Source organism: Sinohyriopsis cumingii, chromosome 5 (genome assembly GCF_028554795.1).
Source record: "Sinohyriopsis cumingii isolate HCF-2022 chromosome 5, ASM2855479v2, whole genome shotgun sequence".
Taxonomy (NCBI): domain Eukaryota; kingdom Metazoa; phylum Mollusca; class Bivalvia; order Unionida; family Unionidae; genus Sinohyriopsis; species Sinohyriopsis cumingii.
Genome location: NC_142965.1, coordinates 50772607 through 50799234, shown reverse-complemented (window position 1 = coordinate 50799234; position 26628 = coordinate 50772607). Strand labels below are relative to the sequence as shown.

General features: G+C 38.7%; 1 protein-coding gene across 1 annotated transcript in view; it reads left to right on the top strand.

Moving 5' to 3' along the window:
* The first annotated feature begins 205 nt into the window (after nucleotides 1-205).
* Nucleotides 206-26628, top strand: part of LOC149799146 (uncharacterized) — a 72498-nt gene continuing 46075 nt past the window's right edge. Inside the window, exons 1-3 of the mRNA XM_089958259.1 lie at nucleotides 206-320; nucleotides 8265-8679; nucleotides 14711-14806. Coding sequence (XP_089814385.1) covers nucleotides 8274-8679; nucleotides 14711-14806 — 502 coding nt within the window. The 5' untranslated portion in view covers nucleotides 206-320; nucleotides 8265-8273. The remainder of the gene's footprint in view (nucleotides 321-8264; nucleotides 8680-14710; nucleotides 14807-26628) is intronic.

Sequence of the window (26628 nt, the reverse complement as noted above, 5' to 3'; positions counted from 1 at the left end):
TCCGGGGTTTTCGGGTTCTTCCTCCACCATTAATACTGGCCGCCATGTATAGCCTATCGTGCTGAAAAATGGCGTTAAACCCCACAACAACAACAATAACCATGTCTGGATTCTAGTATTTCAAACTAAGATCATGAGTACCCGGCTAGTGGTTTATTTATAGAAGGCAAGTAGGTAATGGCATGGAGTTATTTATAGAAGATTTATTTTAGATAACGGAAAGTACCGTTTAGTTCCGACATTTAGGGATTTTCAAGTACGGGGATTGGTTGGATGAGAAGTAATTGGCACATGAAAAATTCGACTAAGCTTAGAATTGTGTAAGTCTCTCTCCTGATCTCAGTATATTATATTTTTTTGTCGATATATACTGGTCTGAGTATGGTAACGACTTTTTGAAAAAAATTGTTTATGTAGAGTTTATCTTCATAGTTAATAAGCCTTATGTACTAAAACAATGAGCAAACATACTTTTTAAAACCCCAAAACAACGCATAACCCCTATCGTCAACAAAAAAATGGACCTAATACTTCTCGCTGCGTGACGTGATATATGGACGGCCCCCATACGATATTGCTGGTAGTATACACCTAACAAATATTGTAAAAATACTAATGATCGTGTATCATACAGACTTCGATACGCACTTGGATATTAATTAAGGTAAGTGATTTAATGCATATGCCAGTTAAGACAGCATTGAACAAGTCCGCCCTAGTCATAGAGAGAACAGATAATAGTTCTTGATGTTATGCACACCCACAAGGCTATTCTATCCACTGTTTCGCATAAGTGGGTACCTTTCAGCGGCTCCACGCAAGTTTATGTAACATGGTCCTATCCAGAATTCTATGTTGTTGTTCACCCCAGCAGTTTACCAGGCAAACAAGTTGTTCGAGTTCAATTCAATACGCACACACATTTGCAAACTGCATCATTATTGGCAATGGATTTGCAATACTTGGATTAACTGAATGTTTTGGGTTTTACTTCACAGTTGTAAATGTGCAGATCAACGATGCAGAAGTTTTGATTTTGAGTTGTAAATCTTTATATTAAATAAATCATATCTTCCAAATATCTACATCTACTGACTAATTCTCACTTCAAAATGAGAATCAAATATTTATTTTGATGTTGTGCGCTGTTTCTAGTCATTTCCCTTACTATGCTGATCTTATTCCATAAATGCGGATAAAATTGAGCATTATTTTACAAAGTCCGTGTGGTCACTGATCAATATGTTTATTACATTCATGCATGATATTGTGATTTTAGAGAGAAATATAACAGCCAACCAGTCCGCAAAGTGACGTATCTTCATATGATGCATATGTGTGCGAAGTATATGTATGCAGAGCTATAAAGGATATTTTTTAAATATAAAAATAGATATAAGGAAACATTTCTAGAGTGAATTGGAAATGAGTGGCAAAGCTAAGAGTAACAATACAAATGTTTCCACTTCACAAGTGAAATATTTCCATATATCTGCTAAAATAAAGTCGATTTTCTTTTCATTATAAATTTTTCAAGCTAAAACTGTAAATTTGCATGGATTTTGTTCTCTATTCATTAGCAGTACAATTAACCACGACCATGCTACGTCGAGAAAAAGTTCTCTAATTACAATACTTTTAATGAAGTAAAATTTTAAAACTTTAGCTCGTACATATAAACTTTAGATTGTACATATAATGATTCGTTGATGTATTTTCTCAGATCGATGAATCCTTTCATTCAAGAATATAGATATTTTTCTTCGCTAATGCATTTTTTTATTATTGTTGCGCAGATTGATTCAGTGAACATTGTTGTGGGGTGGAAATTATAGATGCATCTCAGTGGCTGTACCCAAAAGACATCAGAGCGTAACACCTTACATGATCTTAATGATCATGAGTTTACTTATAAGGATTTTGGTTCTTTATCTTTGTTTAGATTTGCATTCAAATGTGAATTGTGTGGCCTTGACAATCTTGTAGTCTTGTTTCGAAACACACTGCACTTAAATCTTGATTGTCGCAATCAAGTCATCTAGATACGATTTCTTCATCGTGTTCATACATACTTATGATTGTGGTGATGAGAGTTATAATCCTACCATACCCTGACATCGTAGGAAATATGTATTCTTTTCTGCTGAATAATTGTCTAAATTATTCGGTGTTTGATCATCTCTTTTACATATTGATAATTGTTCCCCTAACTCACGTTGCATTGTTATTATGTGTGTGTGTCTTGAATTGCTCCTTAATAAAGGTTTAACAATTGTTAACAATTGAATGACTTACTTTACTATAGAAAAGATGAATACGTTTCTAGCAGTTGATTTCTTCTTTTACATTGTGGATGTACTGAGTTGCACATAGCAGAAACCATACAAACAACAGTTTAGTTCATGCGTGACATAATAAAATATTGCCGTTATTAGTTGTTTTCTTCCAGGATGATTTATTATGTCAGAAAACATTGTCAGGACAGTCTGTAGGAAAGTTTATCAACAAGACTGGCCATTAGGACACTCAACCAGACTGCCTCACTTGTTCAAGGTGCACCCAAAATAATCAATGTGCATTTTGCAAATTATGGTCTAATGAAATCTAGAGAGTAGCTGACGTTCCAGACATATATAGAAGGTGGAGGAAACATCCATTCCCTACCTTTTCAGATTTTTCAGTCTTCTCACTTTCTGAGCCTTCAGTTAGGAAGAGCACTACTGAGCCCCAGGAATTTATGGGACCAGTCTCTTCAAAGACAGGTCAGGCCCATCCTCCAGAAGGAGGGACTGAACATTCGAGGAGTAGGTCCACCTCAGGGTAATTGGTCGGTTATGCCTTCATGGACTACTTGACAAAGATCAAAGGTGATGCTGTGGCTTCCATAAAACCCTTATCTCCTCGTCAGACAACATCAACCAGGTAGGCTGGATGAATAACATCATCCAGGAAAGACGAGCTGTTGCATCTTCACACTGGAACTTCAAGCACAAACAGAGCCTCTATTCACGAAGATGAGATATGGCCAATGGGGCCAATTGCTTCTGAATCACCTCACCCACAAACCCCATGGGACATAGTGATGCCCAGCCAATATCCTATTTGGAGTATACTAGACGACAACGATGCCCTATCAATCAATCCTTGTTGACTCCAATGAGTTCGAGGTAGAATCATTTCCACTGAGCCTCCTATCAAGTCCACTAGTTCCTTTCAGTTGGATAGGACTAGGAGATCTGGTCTTTTTTATAGGCGGTAAAACTCCTGCTTCTTCATCATTCCTCCATTCTCGTGGGTCAGTGGTTCTTTCCAGGGTTTTCCTGGGTTCTTCCTCTACCATTAATACTGGCTGCCTTGTATAGTCTATCGTGTGCTGAAAATGGCGGTTTACCACACAACAACAACATCATCATTTCTCCATGGACTTGTCCTGGAACCATCTAACACAAAGTCATGGAAGATCCTTTCCATTTTGGAAAAGATCTCAGGGGCTCAAACACAACAAGAACTCCTGCTTCTTCATCATTCCTCCATTCTCGTGGGTCGGTGGTTCTTTCCGGGGTTTTGCTGGGTTCTTCCTCCACCATTAATACTGGCCATCATGTATAGCCTATCATGTACTGAAAAATGGCGGTCAACCCCACAACAACATCATTCCTCCATGAGCGAGGAAATCATAGAGAGGTTCTCTACAGACCAAGACAGCGCTCAGCAACGCAGAGGGAGTCTGTTCCTCCTCCTACGTTGAGACCTGTGATCTGTGCCTATGGTTAACGAGTTCCTTTCCCTGAAGTAGCCTTTTAAACCTCCCCAGTTGGACACTGGTTTGTCCGAAATGGGTATCTCAACTGTAGCCTTGGCAAGCCTTCCCATGAAGATTATTGAAGCTATTGAACAGAAAGCCCTGTTATTATTCACCTGAGCTTCTCATGCTGACTTCGTTTCAACTATCTATTCAACATGCTGAAGGAGACCACAGTAAATCCTTTCCTATCATTGCTTCTTCTGGAAGCTGTGGTCTAAATGTCACGGCATCTGCTTTTTGTCTCAATGGAGCTATTAGCAGATATTCTGCACATCTGTTATGATGACCTTCTAAATGCTGCTTCATTCAAAGCCGAGAGCCTCCTTGGACGATTTATTCCTAGCAGGCCTTCCCAAGATCTGAAAGACCATAAGCATAGATCCTTTATAACCTCTACCATTGCAATCGGCCAAGAAGCATTGAAGTTATTCTCCACAAACTAGGCCTCCTCCTCCTCCTTGAGAGTCAGATTCAAGGCGCGATCTCCTAAGAGCGCCTTGGAGGAAGGATTCTAACTCTCTTTTATATCCTAAGGAGGGAGGTAGCTATTTCAAACTTCCTCCTGCCTTGCATTCCTTGACCGACATACCTGCAGTTGCTCACCTGTGCCTCTTTTCAGAGATTTGCTCAAGCATCACAGATGGCAGGTGGGTTCTTTCCTTTGTGCATGAGGGTTACTGAGTATAGCTTCAGGAACAACCCTCTCTATCAAGGACCTTCACTAATTTCTCTGATGAATTTAATAGAAGATGTGCATGTCCTATTGCAGTCAACAGGGTCCAGAATAACCTTCCGCAATTTGCTGCCGACTCTACTTGGTCACCATGAAAAATGGGAAACTTCGTCTTGTAATTGATCTCTCCCCTCAAATCCCTTTCTTCTGGAAGAATCTTTCAAGATGGATGGAGATTGGATAGTCTCCATCGACCTACAAGATGCTTGCTTTCATATCCCAATATTTCCTCCACATTGTAAATATCTTTCAGTTCTAGTTTCTGCCGTTCAGAATTGCTTGGGTGCCCAGAGTTCCTAGCCCAAGTTATGGGAATAGTACAGGCATACTTCTGATTACTGAAGCATTGATTCTAAGTATTTTGACGCTATCCTTTCTACAAAGTTCACGTGCATGCCCTCCATAATGACCTGTTCCATTGCTGGTCTATAGTAACATGGTTGGTTCTTTTACCCATTTGTGAGAAATCAGAGTTCATCCCATCTCAGGACTTCATTTACATGGGAATAAATGTCCTCTTGAACTGGATCTTTGTCTTGGTCCTACAGGATTGGTTTGATTGAATCCTGGCACTTCTGGAGGCACTACAAGTGAAAGCATACTTGTCTGCTTGCTTGTACAAATCTTTATTGGGATCCTTGAATGCTGCTGAAGATCTGGTTCCCTGAGTACATCTATATAAGCTTGTCTATGGTTTCTCCTTCTTGTGAGGTGGAAACCAAATAGATATTCTCTCTCTAGGTCTGGTTCCATTACCACCAGTTTTCTTTCACCACTTGTGCTGATGGGTGAATCAGAAATGTTTCCTGGCTGGATTCCTAGTGCATGCACCTGAGCCTCACTCCTATGTGTTCGCTGATGCATCAGATTCTGGTTTGGGCTCACATTTATTGCCAGATGGAGTACTTTTCTAGAGTCATTGAACTCGGCATGTCTAGGGTCATTAGACTCTGGATGAATTGTCCCTCATTAATAAACTAGAAATGAAAGCTGTGTAATGGTACATCGATAGAGGGATGGGTCGATGTGTCATGGTCTCCTCCAACAACACATTTGTCATAGCACATTTCCAGCATCAAGAAGAAACACACTCATTCTCTTTGTTTGGAGGTTTGGAATATCTTTCGCTGGGCAACCTCAGAGAACATCACTCTCTACTTTTGTCACATTCTTGTGAAGTAGAATGTATTAGCAGACAGTCAGTGATAAACAACACAGTCCTCGCGGAATGGGCATTACAACGCTCTGAAATGGAATCTTTTTTCACACTGGCAGGAAAGCCTCTTGTGGACTTCTTTGCAACCAGGCTCATAAACAGACTTCACTTGAATATTTATCCAGCTCCAGACCAGAGAGCATGGGCATTGGACGTATTCATATTCCAGTGCGATTGCCATCCCACCGATGCGATTGATATCTCAAATTCTACATAAAGTCAGAACTTCCACTGCTCATATCATTCTCAAAACCCCATCTTGGCCCAACGATCGTGGTTCAGTGATTCTATAGACATGTTGATAGAGAAACCTATGTTCCTACCTGACAGGAGGGATCTTTTGTCACAGCCCAGGATCTCCCTCTCACACAACAACTCACACATTTTCCATCTTCACGTTTGACTCATCTCAGGCGTTCAGTCTGCCAGAAGAAGTTTTTGGGCTGCGTTTGCCAGAACAAGTTTTTGGGCTGCGTTTGCCAGTTCCATGATTGAGGCCAGAATTTTATTTACATCCAGGGTCTATTATGCCTGGTGGAGAATCTTCTCTAATTAGTGCAGTAGGAAACAAGTTGATCCTCGCTATCCCTCTGTTGTTGATTTCCTTTTCAGTATCGATTTTCAACCACTGTAATTCTCCCATCGTACGGCAGTCGGTCAGATTTGCACCTTGCTAATCTAAATAGTGTTTCAGCAGGTTTGACTTCCACTCTTTTGCGCCCAGATAGAATCCTTCTTGTGTTTTATGGTATTTAAACAAATACCACTATGAACCATTGATATAGGCTTCCTTTCAGAACCTCACACTCAAAACTGTTTTTATTCGCCTTGGCATCTGTGAGAAGATGGGAAGAGATTTATGCCTAGCATATCTGCACAGACTGTCTCTAGTTTAATAAGAATTACGAATCCATTTCTCTCATTAGACATTCCTATCATAGGCCCATCTTAATCATTCTTCCTTGGAGGATATCAGGAAGGCAATACTTTTTTAACATTCTACTTTCTCCGTCTACATCTGCTCTTTAGCGCAACAAAGCACGGCCATTTTTTTCTCTGTGACCATTGGTTGCGACACAATGCGTGGCCCATAGACACACCAAAATTCTGTAAAGTGGATCTTTCCCTTAATTGATGGGTGTTTTCCATTATTCTGTTATTTATTAGTTTCAACACATCAACCTACCCACCTAACTGACAAATCCTGCTATGTAATAGCGATGGGTAATGCATTCCTTTTATTAAAATGTTGGGTTGTTTTAGGAGGGAGGTACTAATATTTAATTTTGTATTACTTATTTGTTGCTATATACCAAATGCCCTCTTTCCACCTAGCTCTAATGTTTTGGCATAATCGTTGTCTGTGAAAAAGATTACTGTTTTGCGCATGAATATACGAGGGTGCACGAATAGATAGTGTTTTATTGGCAGTTTGCCATTTGGTGGGAGAATGTATTCACATGAAATGGACGAGGTTTTACAGCATGATAAAGTAACAGTATGCAATAGCAACAGGTTGCATAATTAAAACAGTCCTTCTTGGACCCCCTAAAACCCCAACATTTTAATAGCTGTATTGGACTACCCGTATCTATTGCATAGCATAAATTGTCCCCCTCTGCCCCCACCCCACCCCTACATGCCACATACATTTCAATCACTGACATGTTTTGCATGATCCAGGTAGAAAATTGAAAGTTGAAGCCTACTTTTTGTTTTGGAATTTGTTATTTTGCATTTCACATTTGTGCCTCCTCACGTTTACTGGAGGGTCTACGGTCTTGACATATATTTAAGATTTGATGAACCTGGAAAGGGGGGGGGAGAGGGAGAGAGACAGACAGACAGAGCAAAAACAGAAGAAAAATTAAAGAGACCAAATATGGAAATACGGGTTTTGATAAGAGAGAGGGGCAAATGTACTCCTAAATGGAAAATATTAGTTCCAAAAATTATATTGTCACTGTGGTGACACCATCATGGGCATCTGAAGGAGAAAGAGACAGCTGAACCTTGCCTCCTGCCAGATATTTAAAAAAATTCATTGTGCAGATAGAAACATTTTAGCACCTTTCATCCCTTTGATTTCAACTTGACACCACCCCCAGAAAAATTATAGCGGATGCCTGTGGATATCATTGTTTCCCACTAATACGTTTCAATATCTCATGATATATATATATATATATATATATATATATATATATATATATATATAAAGTATTTTTGTATCCAGTTGTTTATATGTACATCTATATGTTTAATCCTTTTGTCTCATATCTGATACACGAGGGGACAATTATATGAGAATGGTAGACAGGCAAGAATGTATGTATGTGTGTGTAATGTATGTATGTATGTATGTATGTATGTATGTTGGCAAGTAGTATGCATCTAGGTATTATGTAGGTAGGTTAACTCGCATATATATATATGTATTGTAAATGTAAATGTCTCTAAATCAAGGTAAATTAAGTTTAATAATCATAAAGTATCATATTTCTTGACAGAATTATAAAATGAGTGAGGACAAATGGGATGTTTATCTAGTGCACAGTGATGTTGATAGAGACTGTGCAGGGTACATCTACACTGCTCTTGATAGAAAAGGCTTGTCGTGTGTCACTACTGCTTTTGGGTACGAAGGACACTCGCTCTTAGAAGGGAGTTTGAACAAGATACACAACTCCATTACAACGCTTGTTCTTCTTACTTTGAGGTCATGTAACGAACCATGGCTGAAATTGGAAATGATTTTGGCTTTAGAAAAAGCCGTGCGAGAAAAGGCGCGTATATGTCTGCTTGTGGAAGGCAATTGGGGGAGTGGCCTCCAAAAACTGGGTCTGCTGGGGAAAGTTCCACGCCTGAGTTTGGATTTCAACCTTTCAAATTGGGAGAGTGAACTTGTTCGTAATGTACAAGCAGGTTTGTAAGTTTTTTTCTGTCTTTCTGTCTGTGTGTATTCTAGTTTGCCTGTCTCATTTGGTCTATTTTCTGTTTGTATTGCCTCCATCTATATTTCTGTTTGTATTGCTTCCATCTATATTTCTCTGTTTGTATTGCTTCCATCTGTATTTCTCTGTATTGCCTCTATCTATATTTCTTTCTTTGTATTGCCTCCATCTATATTTCTCTGTTTAACCATGCCTTTCTTATTATCTCACAAGCAAAAATTTTCTCATGTGTTAAAAATTGGGTAAAAGTGTCTTTGTTAAATTTGAAAGAAATCTCTTACACAGTGAAACATGTTTGGAGACAACAATTCTCAAAGAAATATATGGTCTTTTTAAAAATGATGCTTTATTTTTCAATTGACTTGAAGAACAAGATAACGTTTTTTAACTGGATCCTGTATGTTTTAGAGTTATTGCCCCTGCATTAATCTTCTCACTAAGGTGGCACTCTACAGTTTCATATTTTGCATAGGGTTAGAATTTTAAAGAAAAAAAAATTCCCAGGCTTTCCTCACTGGTTATACTGGCTATTTAAAAAAGACCTTGTATATCTTAGATATAGTTCAAAGAACCTTTAATTCCCTTTATTTTGGTGTAAGATTGATGGATGTAATATGGGTTATAGAGTATACAGCTTGGCTTTACTCCAGATGTGCACCTTTCAAAAAAGTGCTTGCACTTTTTGGTCATTTTCACTTTCTGAACTTCAGAGGTAAATTGTATAAAAACAGCCGATAACTTTTGTTTACATTTGATATAATTGGTAATGTATTCATTTCACTTTCAAAAGCTGTATTGTCTAGTCTGGCAAAATTCATTTTCCCTATTTTAATAGCTGCTATGAATAGTGGACTTTAGACTAATTCAGGCTGATTTTTTTAGCACGAGGGAGTGGTCATTTTAGCTAGCAATGTGCTTAGATCATATACAATATCCAAAAGTACAATATCCAAAGAAATATCATCCACATTATGTTAATGTAGCATAGAGGTATGCCAAAATTCTCTCCACTGTGCATGTTTTAAATGCAGACAACTTCACCTTACATAAGACTCTCAAAAGTACATAATAACTGGTGAGCACCCCTAAGAAGATATTGTAGGAACGTAAAAGTAGTTTATGATATCACACTTGTACCACAGGAGTTGAGCATTTGATCAATAAAATACATTGAATACTTGTGACAATACAAAATAACCGTATCAATTATATGCATGTATGTATGCATGTATGTATTTATGTATGTATTTCAGATAGGTTATTTCATGTTTTCAAAAATTTTCATCATTTTTTATTAATAAAGGTTAAAATGTCAGTCTCCTGTGCTTACCTGTAGGCCTAGCCTGGAACGCTGTATTATCGCGGTATTTATTGTTGTTATTGGTACATATTACAATTTGTTATTGCTTCATGGTTGTAAAGATTTTATGACTTTCCTTCTGTTTATTCCCATGAACCTTCTTCCCTCTGTCAAAAGAATTCATGAATGTAAAAGCACCGCATTTGGTGTCTGACCTGATTAACGTTCAGTGGGGAACAACTCTATATTATCGCTGTATTTGCCCAACTTAGGTATGGTAGCATGCACGTATTATAATACTTAACATATTTCAACCACTCTGGTGGCCTAAGTGGTTAGAGAATCTGCCTCGGATGCAGGAGGTCGCAGGTTCGAACCCTGGACGAGTCGTACCAAATACTTATAAAAATAGTACTCGGAGCTGTCTTGCTGGGCGTTCAGCATTAAGAGGTTAGTGTTAGGACTGGCCCGCCTGGTGTCAGGATAATGTAACTGGATAGGACATGATGCTATATGTCTGTGGTATGATGCTAGACATCACTATAAACTGCCACAATGCAGACATCGTAGCTGTATGACTGAAAATATTTTAAAGCTATGTTAAAAATCAAAATCACTAACACACACACAGACACACAGAGGAAATGTCTTAATGTTTTCATCTGGTCTGAAGTATAACAGATTACTATCGTTGTGCTGAGTAACTGCTTGAACGAAAGGGTGGCGATTTATCATTCCAGTTACTTCCAGCAGCTCATCTGCAATATTGGCCTTATTTGACTTGACTGTATTATCCTTTATCTGATCACAGTACCTTTAATTACACATGCTAGTATCTTGGTTGATCCTCTCAGCTTTTGGCTGAAGTTTTTCATCTGCACTGCTATTTTGTCAAATGTTTTAGGATTTTTTTGTACCAAGGTTTCTCTGCCATTTGAGTTACCGTTGAAAAAAAAATCCATTAACATTACTGTTATATAAATTGTGGATCAAGTATGTAATTGACTAAATATGGTATGGGCTGATTTGGTAGGCCAGTTTTGTTATGGGCCGAGAAAGTTAATGGGTCATCTCTGCTCCTGGATCCTGCAGTTGAATCCATGTTAACATGCATACAGACAAATAACAATAAACTTTATTGCGTGTGCATAATGAAATGAATATTGAAAACATAAAAATAATTATTAATGTAAAGAGGTACTAGATTCTGATATCAGTTGAATTGGATACCATTGCATATTTAAACTATAGCCCGGAACCATTTATTATCGCGGTACTAAATGTTCTTATTGGTAGATACTAAAACTATTTTGCTATTGCTGCTTACTTAGAATTTGTTAAAGTTTCAAGGACTTTCCCTCTTTCTATTCCCATAAAAAAATCATTGTCAATTGAAGCGAGTAAAGGTAAATAAAACAGCATATGGTGGCTGACACAGATTAAAGCACCATGGGGGAACAACTCTCTATTATTGCAGTATTAGCCTAACTTGCATATGGTAGGACACATGTATTATAATAACTGTAAATTGTAACTTACCAATGTGAAGGAATGTCCACGCTTGTAATGGCAGAATATTTTCCACAATAAACGAAAGGATCCAATGATCAGATCAAACACACAAATGTAATTAAGGTGGAAATCCATGAATAACAACATTACAAATTAAAAACAATTATTATTAACTTTATATGAATTTTAAATGCAATGTGGGTAAAGAACAATAAATATATATTACATTATTATTATTATTATTATTATTATTATTAAAATATTACTGATTTCAAGAAAGTTTAACTATTATTGTTTTCTTTTATATATTTATATATATATATATATATATATATATATATATATATATATATATATATATATATATATATATATATATATATATATATATATATATATATATATATACGCGCACACACACAGGCCTGACCCTAGGGCAAGAGGAATTAGGCAACTGCCTTGGGCCCCGCACTTTCAGGAAATCAACTCCGCAATGCAATTCTTTTGCTTGGGGCCCTGCTCATTGCTTGCTGTCTTGGGCCCCACACATCCTAGGGCCAGGCCTGTGTGTGTGTATATATATATATATATATATATATATATATATATATATATATATATATATATATATATATATAGATTGGTTGCAAAAGATAATTTTGTTTGTGCATGGCTGTATTTTTCTAGTTTTCTTGATTTAAATAAAATTATCTTTTGCAGCTGATACATTTTCTTTTAAATAATTCTCTGAATTTGCTTAATAGCCTATAATTACTAATAAAACAATGAAATATCCAGGATATAATTTGTGCTTACCTAAATTTACATAAAACAACAGATGTCGTTATGGCTCATTGATTTCTAGGTCAACAAAAAATATTTTCCAGCATATGCAACAAGTTGAAATAAACTAGTTGAAACAATAAATTTAAAGGTTTGTTCCCTGTAGAAACAGCCATGTTAAGTTTTTCAAACACAACGGTTTTTGTGTTTTATTTGTTTGTCGTGTCTATGTTTTGTATTTGCCTTTGAAAAAGACTCATTAAGAGTCGAAAGTGCTCAGGCTAGTTAGATACTAGTTTTGCACTGTTCGTTGTCAGTTTATTGCATTTATCTTAATCAATCCCTGGCACACATGATCCCATGCTGAATCCAGTGCACTTGAAAGGACTGTTATTTGCCATATGATTTGTTGTCTTTATATATATATATATATATATATATATATATATACGAGAAGTATGATCATAAACAACATTTTGTCAGTTTTGGTCCATATTGGCTACCATGGAACAAAATTACAAGCTTTATATTGTAAGGACATGTATATATCACCATCAATATATGACCTATAATCATCAAACATCAGACGATACACTTCATATATTTCATAATCAAAGCCTATGCAGGAATAGCTAGTTTGACTGGAGTTTTATATATGATAATTAGCGTAATTGCATGCAATTTACAAAAGAGTGATGTTCATTCTATTTCATTGTAAACTTGTTTTAAAAAAGGTTGACATTTTTGAGGAAATTATGTTATAAGAGTCTTTACTGGCTACAGCTTTATTGTAAAAAATGGTGTGTGTCCAAAATTAATTGGAAAATCCAGTTTGCTGCGATAATATTGAGCCTTTGATAATACAGCATTGGTATATATTTCATTTTAGAACTACTTCCATCATCAAATGATCAGTAAAATGCTGAAAGTTACAGATTATAATATGCATTATTTGTATTTCGCAAAACGTACTTTGATTTTTGTATAAATACGCCAATAACACAATATAAATATACTTATAATATTACATATTTTCACAATTTGAATGAAGCCACTGATGGCATGAATCACAAAAATGCAATCTGTAATGTGATTCACAAGGCCAGAATACAGTTCTTCTCGAACATGTAATTATGCGCCCTTTTGAACTCATTTTTCAAGGAAAATTATCTCGATACTACTTGCTGATAGTGGGCCTATAAAAATTCAACACTGAAAACTCCTAAATAAAAATGAAGTATGGTAAGTTTCTTTAACTTTATATCCTGCCCAAGAGAGGGTTTGGATGGTTTGGAGTGGTTTGGCATGTTTTGTGTAATTTTAATAAATTATATAAATAACAAGTATTTTTTATTTTATTTCTTTTTATATCTTGTGAGAGAGTTTGGGGGTATTTCGAGGGTTTGGGGTGGTTTGGGGTGTTTCAAAGGTTTTGGGTGTCTCGATGGACCCAGCTTGAAAATATGTTACATTGAATAAGCAAGTCAACTTCTGGACCAAAATCAGCATACCATATAACAATTTAATAACTTTCCAGTAGCTACTGGGCAGATCCTTTGGTTATATTTAGTGCTAGACCAACAAGTAGATCTCCGCTTTTTGTTTTCTTCTGACATTACCAGTACCAGTATAGTGTCAGAAAAATAAAAGTGGAGATCTACTTGTTGGTTTATTTTGGCACCAACAGAACATGGATTAACTCTTTCACCATCTTGACAGTGACTTGAGGACTGTTAAGTCTTAACTCTACCTATATAATTTACTACTCTATTTTCAGGTACAATAACGCTTGGAACTGAAACAATGAACAGTAAAGAGAATTTTAATTATTAGATTCACCTTGATTATGCTTTTGTTTTAGGTTAAATCAGGGCGAGGTAGATTCTAATATACAGTCGAGGATGATTTATCTCAAGTTACCTAGGGACACTAGTACTAATATTAGTACCCCATACATCGTAGACTGGGTAGCTCGACTTTATCTAGGCTACGATGTCATAGCTACAAATTATTCTCCATAGTTAAAACATGCAGACACATGTTTTCAATGTCATTTTTTATTCACTTGAAGAAATGTATGTCAAATTAATTTGGTTCAATTTTAAGGTTTTATAAAAAATGTTCAGAGCTTTGACATGGTTGTAATTCCACATTGCTGATGACAAAACTGCTGATCTCCAAATGGCGGATATTTTTAGTATGTGCTATTTTTAATTTTCAACATTTGGTTAGCTCCTTGCAAAATGTGTTAAGGTTGATGGGGGAAATACTAAGTTCACATTACTGCTTGAAAATTCATTTTTCAAAATAAATAGAGCTTAGTTATAAAAATGGCATGTATCACCACACATCAAGAATGAATCTTCTTTACTGTTTGAAACTTTTTAATTTTTTTTATTAACTTTAGAGATCCCTATTTTGGACAACCCACTTCCAGCTGGTAACCTTGCTTTAGGACAGGTCTACAGTGTGATTGTTGGATTCTACAGAACAGTACTACCAAGTGAGTAAGCCCATTTAGACATTTTGTTTTCATAGCGATCATTGCCATGACATCGTTGGGCATAGTCGTGTGAGGGGTTTCCTGGTCTGGTTGCAGAAAGACTATTCTTCTTCCATGTTTGATGGCTAATTGCTATGCTGAATTTTAATTATATCTCTCCTTCAGTAACTATCATTCTGTGTGGTCATACTAAGTACTTTATTTTAAAGTCAATTAAGCTGGTTGTAAAACTGAAGAGTCTTTGTTTCACCATTGGACTGAAGGTTATATGCTAAAACTAACTGTTGTTGTTGTGGGTTTAATGACATTTTTCAGGATGTGATAGGTTATACATGGCGGCCAGTATATCTAGTGGAGGAAGAACCCAGGAAAACCCCAGAAAGAACCACCGACCTATGGGAAGCTACTGGCAAGTTTTCTCACATACACTCATTGGTTGAAAATAGAAGGGTTGATTTGATTATAAATATTGATATTTGTAAAATGAAAAGAGATGGTAAAGAAGACTCAGGATGCATAATAGTATATTCCATATATCAAAATGACATCAACAGTCTATATTCATTGATCTCATCATTATTTAATGACGCTGCAGTCTATATTCATTGATCTCATCATTATTTAATGACACTGCAGTCTATATTCATTGATCTCATCATTATTTAATGAATTGCAGTCTGTATTCATCAATCTCATCATTATTTAATGATACTGCAGTCTATTCATCAATCTCATCATTATTTAATGACACTGCAGTCTATATTCATCGATCTCATCATTATTTAATGACACTGCAGTCTATTCATCAATCTCAGCATTATTTAATGACACTGCAGTCTATATTCATTGATCTCATTATTTAATGACACTGCAGTCTATTCATCAATCTCATCATTATTTAATGACACTGCAGTCTATATTCATTGATCTCATTATTATTTAATGACACTGCAGTCTATATTCATCGATCTCATCATTATTTAATGACACTGCACTCTATTCATAAATCTCATCATTATGTAATGACACTGCAGTCTATATTCATCGATCTCGTCATTATTTAATGACACTGCAGTCTATATTCATCGATCTCATCATTATTTAATGACACTGCAGTCTATTCATCAATCTCATCATTATTTAATGACACTGCAGTCTATTCATCAATCTCATTATTTAATGACACTGCAGTCTATTCATCAATCTCATCATTATTTAATGACACTGCAGTCTATTCATCAATCTCATCATTATTTAATGATACTGCAGTCTATATTCGTCAATCTCATCATTATTTAATGACACTGCAGTCTATATTCATCAATCTCATCATTATTTAATGACACTGCAGTCTATTCATCAATCTCATCATTATTTAATGACACTGCAGTCTATTCATCAATTTCATCATTATTTAATGACACTGCAGTCTATTCATCAGTCTCATTATTTAATGACACTGCAGTCTATATTCATCAATCTCATCATTATTTAATGACACTGCAGTCTATTCATCAATCTCATCATTATTTAATGACACTGCAGTCTATTCATCAATCTCATTATTTAATGACACTGCAGTCTCTTCATCAATCTCATCATTATTTAATGACACTGCAGTCTATTCATCAATCTCATCATTATTTAATGATACTGCAGTCTATATTCGTCAATCTCATCATTATTTAATGACACTGCAGTCTATATTCATCGATCTCATCATTATTTAATGACACTGCAGTCTATTCATCAATCTCATCATTATTTAATGACACTGCAGTCTATTCATCAATTTCATCATTATTTAATGACACTGCAGTCTATTCATCAGTCTCATTATTTAATGACACTGCAGTCTATATTCATCAATCTCATCATTATTTAATGACACTGCAGTCTATTCATCAATCTCATCATTATTTAATGACACTGCAGTCTATTCATCAATCTCATTATTTAATGACACTGCAGTCTATTCATCAATCTCATCATTATTTAATAACACTGCAGTCTATTCATCAATCTCATCATTATTTAATGACACTGCAGTCTATTCATCAATCTCATTATTTAATGACACTGCAGTCTCTTCATCAATCTCATCATTATTTAATGACACTGCAGTCTATTCATCAATCTCATCATTATTTAATGATACTGCAGTCTATATTCGTCAATCTCATCATTATTTAATGACACTGCAGTCTATATTCATCGATCTCATCATTATTTAATGACACTGCAGTCTATTCATCAATCTCATCATTATTTAATGACACTGCAGTCTATATTCGTCAATCTCATCATTATTTAATGACACTGCAGTCTATTTATCAATCTCATCATTATTTAATGACACTGCAGTCTATTCATCAATCTCAGCATTATTTAATAACACTGCAGTCTATTCATCAATTTCATCATTATTTAATGACACTGCAGTCTATATTCATCGATCTCATCATTATTTAATGACACTGCACCAGAATTATTTGTAATAAATAATAGCAATCCCGTTTGTAATACAAATAACAAACAATGGTTTGGAACTAAATGCTTGTAGAAACTACAACCATGCAAGAAATATATCTAACAATGACAACACAATCAGTCCTTTATTTTATTTAATGCCATTTAACTTTTGCATTTATTGAGCACATGTTTCAGTTGTAATATATCTGATTAGTATGAGAGTTCAGCCTGACCCTTCTCTGTCATAGTGGTTCTGCCAATCAGGGCTCACCCGTACAGAAATTTCTCATGGATTCCATATGGAATACTTATGGAATCTGCATGGAAGAGATATGGACTGAAAAACTTATGGAATCAGACAATTTATTCCATATCAATTTCATAAGTACTTCACAGCAAGTGAAAATTCCATATGGAATAAAGTTGCAACTTTAATCCATAAGCACTTTTTTCCATATGGAAAGCAGGCTTATGTATTATAGCATCATGGAAAATACTCTCTGAAGAATTAATAACCTAAACTATCTGATTAAAATAGAAATATTGGTGGGAGTTAGAGTACATATATATGTCAGTGTAGCTGATGTGGAAGGATGAATATATACTCATATAAATTTGAAGAAGCACATGTATGTCAGTTTTCTTTAATTTATTTCCACAGATGTTTAAAAACAAAGACATAACCAAAAACATAGGGAAAATGTAAACATGATCAGAAAATTAATATCATGTAGTACAAGCATAGAAGAATCTTTGGACTTAGAAAATTTGGTGCAAGGTGGATTTTGGGCTTGATCTAATGTTTAACGTGCTTTGTTGTGACGTCAGAAGGGGATTTTCCACTGATCCCTATAACATACAACACTCAGCAAAAATTGTCTTTACTTGTTATACATGTTGTTGTAAAATCTTAGTCAGAAATGTGTAAAAGTTTGCTATATGCATAACTTTATCAGAAACCATTGTTGAAGTTAAGGGTATCAAGATGCATCTAACAAAATGGTGCATTTTGTGTATGCAGGTTTCTTCAATGATCTACATTGGTAAAGAAGTGTATGCATGATATTGTGTTCTGTGTTGAAAAATGTTTAATACTTTAAAGCAAATGACCCCCCCCCCCATAAGATTAGAAAAATAAGGCCAAAATAAATATACATGTTTGTGCTTCCTATTGCACTGTTTTTAAAACTAGAGTATGTAGGCATTTTGTTTATAATAAACAATATATTATTATAATGATTAGAGTATACATACATGAAAAATCCTTATCAGTGTTATAGTTAAAGCATGGTGAGTTGTTACAATTAATACACATATGCATGTGCCAGGAGATGCAGCCATTGCATTTGAAATACTGATATGGAAGATATAACAGTAGTCATTAACTTGTCCATTACCTTTTGTATATTTGATGAAATTATATTTCATGCTAAGCATTTATAATGGATTCATTTCCTATGGGAAGCATCATGTTTTATTTGTTTCCTTTGGGAAGCATCATGTTTTGGTCCAATGGTGTGGGGGTGTCCTGGTTGTCTAGGGGTGGGGTTCTTCTTATCGACTTTAACGAGTTATGAGAAGTTCCCCTGGTCCTTATTCAGAAGGTTAATTCTGGACACTATATTATTTATTGACTAAATATATTTATGGCTACGAGCCCCCAGTCAGCAATGCCGACAGTTAAATTAAAAGAAATACAAAGATGAAATTTAAACAATAACAATTTAATAAATGAAATTTAAAAGAATTTAAAGTAATCAGTGTCTCTCTTTCACCCAATGATCCCTTTGATCATCATTTAAGTTCACAGTGTGAGGAGATTTTTCCCTTCTTGAGTGCTACTCATCTAAATCTCTTCGTTCCCTTGTCTTTCTCTCCTTTCGTGATCTCCACTTCCGCTTCCTCTTCTATAATCCTTGTTCCTTGCCGTTATCTTGACTTCCGGTTCCTCTTCTAGTATCCGGAACCCTTGACGGTATCCCTTGAGGTCACCGAAATTCAATCGGTATCTCTCACCGTCACCCGAAATTCTCTGAACTTCTCTCGTCCCCCGAAATTCTCTGAAATTCTTTCGTCCCCCGAAAGCTTCCTGATCGAAGCTATTTCATGAATTTCCTAAATTCCGCCAATTTTTACGAATGGCTAACGGAGTGTGTGTCACTGCGACTCTTAAACACCAACTGACGAATTTCAGGCTTGTACAAGTCTTATGCCGGTTTCTCGAATCAAGTCCCACCTACAACGCATCCCGATTGGATGGCGACGGACTCTGGTCATTTGATCGAACTGTCAATCATAAAAATGTCAGTCTGTGTGTCCCCATGTACTGTCCAGCCTACCATTGTCGGCTTCCGGCTCTTTGAAGTTGTCTACGTCACGTGTTCCCATGTACAAAGATTCCCGCCAGATTTCCACTCAAGAGCTCAAACAAAGACTGGGTTATGTAAGAGGATCAGCCAACTTAGGTACTTGGAAAACAAAGCTTACCTGGCTCCACTTACAGACTTATAAATACATGTATAATACAAGGGGTTGGGGTAAAACATCACATCCCCCCACGCTTGAGAATAAAATCAGGATTTTATTCACTCAAACTAAAAAAGCAAAAGTGTTACACGATATAAAGAACAAAATCAGCAAAATGAACTAAATGCTAAACTGAGTATGAACACGAAAATATAACAAATGATCTATATCATTTCGGCGCTTCTACTCATGAAATCTGCGCCTACGTTTTCAGATCCTTTCACGTATCTGATCTGCATCTGGTACTGCTGTAAAAACAGCGACCATCGCATCAATTGACCATTGGACAACTTTGCCTGCGCCAGATAGGCGAGTGGTTGGTGGTCGGTCTCCAATATGAACTTACGTCCATATAGGTATCGCTCGAACCGTGATATGCCGAACACGATTCCGAGACATTCCCTCTCCGATACTGAGTAATTCTTCTCTGCAGCAGACAACTTCCGGCTGCCATATGCGACAGGAAAAAGCGTCTTGTCATGCTCCTGGAGCAGTACTGCTCCCAGTCCCGTGTCGCATGCATCGGTGCGCAGAACGAATTCTTTATCCAAGTCCGGTAGACGAACAACTGCATCGGATGTAAGTCTATCCTTTAGCGTTTGGAATGCGTGCTCACACGCATCTGTCCAAACGAACTTACTCGGGGTCCGTTTCTTGGTTAGGTCAGACAACGGGCCCGCAATCGCGCTGAAATTAGCGACATACCTCCGGTAATATCCAGCCAGTCCCAGGAATGACCTCACTTCCGTTTTCGTGGTGGGGCGTGCGGCGTTTCTCAACTGCTCCACCTTCGACTTCTCTGGAGACAGCGTGCCTTGGCTCAGGGTATGTCCTAAATAGTTTAATGTCCTGAAACCAAGGTGACATTTGGAAGGGCGGGCTGTCAAGCCCTCCTGACGTAGCCGCTCCAAAACGTCAGCTAACAGAGCGAGGTGTTCACCCCATGTCTCTGTAGCTAACAAGAGGTCATCCATGAAGTTGTGGACACCCCTATCGCGCAAGGGCTCCAACAACTTCCGCATCATTCTGGTAAAGACGCTGGGCGCGTTTTGTACCCCGAACGGCATCACCAACCATTGGTATGTCCCGTCGGGAGTAGCAAAAGCAAGCTTCGGTCGGTCTTCTTTCCTTACCGGAATTTGCCAATACCCCTTGGACAAATCCAGTTTGCAAAAATATTTCGCTTTCGAGACCGAAGCGAAGATATGTTCGGGGTCAGGTAGCATTTCAACTTGAAATTCTGTCACCTGATTCAGCTTCCGGTAGTCGACGCAGAACCGATGGGTGCCGTCCTTCTTCTGCACTAAGACTACTGGTGAGCTGTACGGAGAGTCGGCAGGTTCGATTATTCCCAGAGCAATCATCTGCTCGATTTCTTCCCTTACAACTTGTCGTTTCGCGTGGGGCAAGGGGTAGGGTTTACGCTGAACTGGTCGGTCGTCAACCATCTTTAACCCGAACTCGACAAGCGTCGTCCTCCCGGGTTTTTCTGTTAGCACGTCGGAATATCCGGCCAGCAAGGTCTCTATCTCGTTCCGCTGCCCTTCAGTTAACATGGGGTCACACTCCACGTCCGACGGAGTCTCGGCCCTCGTTAATGGACAGCTCGGGACAGTGTTAGCACCTTCCGTATCGCCTTCGATATCCTCGGTGACTATCGCTGCGACAACAAAATTGCTGGCGGTCTCCCTTTCCCGGTACCTCTTGAGCAAATTGGCATGGTACAATTTCTCTTTCGTCGGTAGCTGTATCCGGTAGGTTTGACCTCCGACCTTCTTGGTGACGACGTATGGACCCCTCCAGGAAACTTGTAACTTGTTGTGTTCCTGGGGCAACAACAACAACACTTTGTCCCCTACCTCAAACTGACGTGGTTTTGCGCGCTTATTGTAATTTTTCGCCTGTTGCGCCTTAGCTCGTTTGAGATTTTCTTGCACGAGAGAACAAACCTCTTCCAGTTTGTTGCGCAAGTCCGCGACGTACTGGTAGGTAGTGCGTACTTCCTCTACAGCGTGGTCGTCTGTCCACAGCTGTCTCAGTACGGCGATTGGGCCGCGTACGGTTCTCCCGTACAAGAGTTCAAAGGGAGAGAACCCCAAACTTGCTTGCGGTACTTCCCGGTATGCAAAAAGCATGGCCGGAATATACCGGTCCCAATCCTTGGGGCGGCCTTCGCACAATTTCTTGAGCGTGTTTTTCAAGGTCCCATTAAACCGTTCGACCTATCCGTTACATTGGGGGTGATACGGTGTAGTCGTGAGGTGTTTAATCGACATGAGACGATTCACCTCCGCCATCACACGACTCATAAATTGTGTTCCTTGATCGGTCAAGATCTCGTCGGGCACTCCGACTCTTGACCAGATCGCAAACAGAGCTTCTGCGACGGTTTCCGTGTCAATGTTATGCAACGCAACGGCCTCCAGATAGCGTGTAGCATAACCGACAACCGTTAAAATATATCGATTTCCGTGCGCAGACGCGGGTTTTATCGGTCCGATTAAATCCATGGCAACACGTCTAAATGGTTCATCGATAAGGGGCGTACTCCCCAAAGGGATGGGTCGCTGATCCGTTTTCGGTGCCATTCTCTGGCATTTGTCACAGGAGAGACAGAACCGTTTTACGTCTCCCTGGACCCCTGGCCAGTAAAACTCTTTTACAAGACGGTCACGCGTCTTAGCAATTCCCATGTGTCCACCCATTAGACTCTCGTGTGCAAGTTTCAGTACTTCGCAACGCTTTTCCTTTGGCACGACGACTTGCTTGAAGTGTTCGTTGTGTTTCCTGGCGTGGCGATACAAGATTCCCTTCTTGTAGACAAACTTCACCGCGCCGTTCGGAGTTTCCCTTTCTGTTCCCGCTTCTGCGTGTTTGTGCAACTGCGCCAGAGTTGCGTCCTCCTGTTGCAGCTTCCTTAACTCCGCTGGAATAACATTACTAACCGGTGTCGATGTAAATTGGATTGGCTTTTGTTTCGGCTGTCGACTCATGGCCCTGGTTTCAACAGCACTCACTGGCATAGGTGTGCAGGTTTTGGGGTTCGGCTGGGGTAACACATAACGGCAACCCAATATGACGTCATGTGATAGCCCCTCCAAGCAAGCAGCTTCAATTTTCCCCTTCACGTATGGTGAATCGAGGTCAATGACAGCTACTGGTAATGAGTCACGCGCACAGTTCGCGTACTGAACTTCTATCACCTCCCCTGTATAGTCCTCCGGCTTGACATATTTCTTGTCGACAAGCGCGGGGACGCTACACCCAGTGTCATACAAGATGGTGGCGCCTTCACCATTGACAGTTGAGGCCGCAAGGTTGGCTGGGTTGCGACTCGCTTCCGGCACACATTCCTTCTTAGCTACGACATTCACCTGGGTCTGCCTGCCCTTGGGACAGTCCCTGGCAAAATGCCCCAGGCGCTTGCAATTAAAACATGTCGGCGGCCCTCGCCGACTTGCAAGTCCTGGTTTCGTGGGTGAGGCCTGTCCAGGTCGATAGGCGGCAGCCCTACCTGTAGGTGCCCCTCCGACCTTCCTGTCGCCCTGACGGTTACGGACAGCCGGCTCAACCTCCCCCATACGACGCGACTCAGAGGGTCGGGGTCGGTCAGCAACCCCGGAACCTCCACTCTTCGAGTGCGCCTGCTCGTATCGCTCCGCCATGTTAGCGATCTCTTCGAGCGTCCGGTGTTCTCTTTCTGCTAAGAAAACTGTCAACTCGCGACGGTAAGTACCCAGGACATGTTCCTTGAGTATTACCTCGCGTAGCCCTTCGTACGTGCGTTCGACTTCGGCCATTTTCATCCACTTCTCAAATAAACCTCGAACACGGTTGTGGAATTGAGAGTGGGTCTCTGTTACCTTTTTCACCGAGTCCCGGAAAAGTTTCCGGTAAGTCTCGGCGGTCAGCCGGTAATGGCAGAGAAGCGCCTTCTTGAGGGCAGTGTAGTCATCAGCCTCTTCTGCAGTTAAGCCGTGGTAGACTTCCCGAGCTGCACCTTGCAAAAAGGCTGAGACATTAATGGCCCAGTGCTGTTCAGGGACCTGATGAGCGCATGCGAGTTTCTCAAACTGGACGAGAAAATCGTCAATAGCCTCCTCCCTATCATTGAAGCGTGACATGTTGATCTGGACTATCCGGTGGTCGATGAAAGGTCGGCCGGTTGTTCCAGAGCTTGTACTGGCGTCGTCCCGTCCGTTGGTCCTAGCTTCAACTCTGACCCTTTCCATCTCCAGAGTGTGAGCGAGTCTGGCTAGCTCCAGCTCTTTCTGGGCGTCTCGGTCCGCTGCTATCTTGGCTAACTCTTGGTCCGCTGCTATCTTGGCTAGCTCTTGGTCCGCTGCTATCTTGGCTAGCTCTTGGTCCGCTGCTATCTTGGCTAGTTCTCTCTGGGCTTCTCTTTCCGCTGCTTTTTCGGCCTTCCATTCCTTGATCCTTTCTTCTATAAAGGTTGCCAGGCGATCTCCCTCGTATCCCAGATCTTCCGACCCCATGGCGCGGTATTCCTTTATCATTTGTCGTTCGGTAGCCATTATACTAATGTAAAGTGATACCTTGTCTCAAAATTCAAACAATATACAGATATTTGTAATACCAGTTTAAATACTTACCTGTCGACAACAACTAGTTTCGTTCAGGTAAGATATTTGTTCGATATCTGCCTCACACGTACTGCTATGAATGGAAGATCTACAAAGCCTGCACATATGACAATAAAATACAAGATGAGAAAATCACAAAATTTCAAATACAAAGAATGGAAAATATCTCACACTGTTCACTAATACTTCTACCAATAACTTTAAGTCCCAAAATAATATATATATGTCTAATTCATATCCCGGACGAAGCGCCCACTGTGGGGGTGTCCTGGTTGTCTAGGGGTGGGGTTCTTCTTATCGACTTTAACGAGTTATGAGAAGTTCCCCTGGTCCTTATTCAGAAGGTTAATTCTGGACACTATATTATTTATTGACTAAATATATTTATGGCTACGAGCCCCCAGTCAGCAATGCCGACAGTTAAATTAAAAGAAATACAAAGATGAAATTTAAACAATAACAATTTAATAAATGAAATTTAAAAGAATTTAAAGTAATCAATGTCTCTCTTTCACCCAATGATCCCTTTGATCATCATTTAAGTTCACAGTGTGAGGAGATTTTTCCCTTCTTGAGTGCTACTCATCTAAATCTCTTCGTTCCCTTGTCTTTCTCTCCTTTCATGATCTCCACTTCCGCTTCCTCTTCTATAATCCTTGTTCCTTGTCGTTATCTTGACTTCCGGTTCCTCTTCTAGTATCCGGAACCCTTGACGGTATCCCTTGAGGTCACCCGAAATTCACTCAGTATCTCTCACCGTCACCCGAAATTCTCTGAACTTCTCTCGTCCCCCGAAATTCTCTGAAATTCTTTCATCCCCCGAAAGCTTCCTGATCGAAGCTATTTCATGAATTTCCTAAATTCCGCCAATTTTTACGAATGGCTAACGGGGTGTGTGTCACTGCGACTCTTAAACACCAACTGACGAATTTCAGGCTTGTACAAGTCTTATGCCAGTTTCTCGAATCAAGTCCCACCTACAACGCATCCCGATTGGATGGCGACGGACTCTGGTCATTTGATCGAACTGTCAATCATAAAAATGTCAGTCTGTGTGTCCCCATGTACTGTCCAGCCTACCATTGTCGGCTTCCGGCTCTTTGAAGTTGTCTACGTCACGTGTTCCCATGTACAAAGATTCCCGCCAGATTTCCACTCAAGAGCTCAAACAAAGACTGGGTTACGTAAGAGGATCAGCCAACTTAGGTACTTGGAAAACAAAGCTTACCTGGCTCCACTTACAGACTTATAAATACATGTATAATACAAGGGGTTGGGGTAAAACATCACAAATGGCAATAAAATGTCCACATCCAATTAGAAGCAACACTGACTAAATGGATTATATCAAATACAGCAACTGTATATATTCCGGGTCTGAAAACTATTCTGCAACAAAAGAAATTGTATAATTTTAATTACTTAAACTTTGTCTGTGTTAGTCGGCAAAGTTTGAAGAAGCAGTAAAACATTACTATCCACATTTCTCTTAATTTTACAAACATAAAAGATCAGTGATAAAATATCATTTCTGTCATAGAAGGACCACAGAAACATTTGCATTACAGTAAAAAAAATAAACTTGCATGAACCAAATAAAATGGCTAGCAATATCAATAGCAATGGAAAAAAATCAGATCAGCCTGTCTCCGAAACATTTTCTGATAGATCTGGTAAAAAAATATTTGTAAACCCCCATATCACATCATCATTGTAATTCTTACCTGCATTTAAGGACCCCAAGTGGCCGAGTGGTCTAAAGCATTTACTGTTCCGGATCACTGCCATCTCACCTCTGTCTGCGTGAGGTCGAGTCCAAGGCTTGGCTAGCGTGGGTACATGGGAAAGCCTGCCAGTAGCTTCTCGTGAGTCGGTGGCTCTTCCCTGGGTTTTCCAGGGTTCTTTCTCCACCAGTTATACTGGCTGCCATGTATTGCCTATCTTGTGCTGAAAAATGGCGTTAAACCCTAGAACAACAACAACAACAACCTGCAGTTATATATAGACCAATCAACATGAATGTCTGTAACCTAAGTTATTGCAAAAGAATTTTTTTCTTAACGTATAATTTGTCATTACAAAGAATGTGACATGTTATAATGTAAAACTCAGTCTCAGAAAGGTGCTTTTATACTGATGAGGTCAGTTTGTAAATTCATGCAAAGAACAAAACTGTCTTTTAAAATGTGCATAACCTACCAAATGGATTCATCTAAAGAA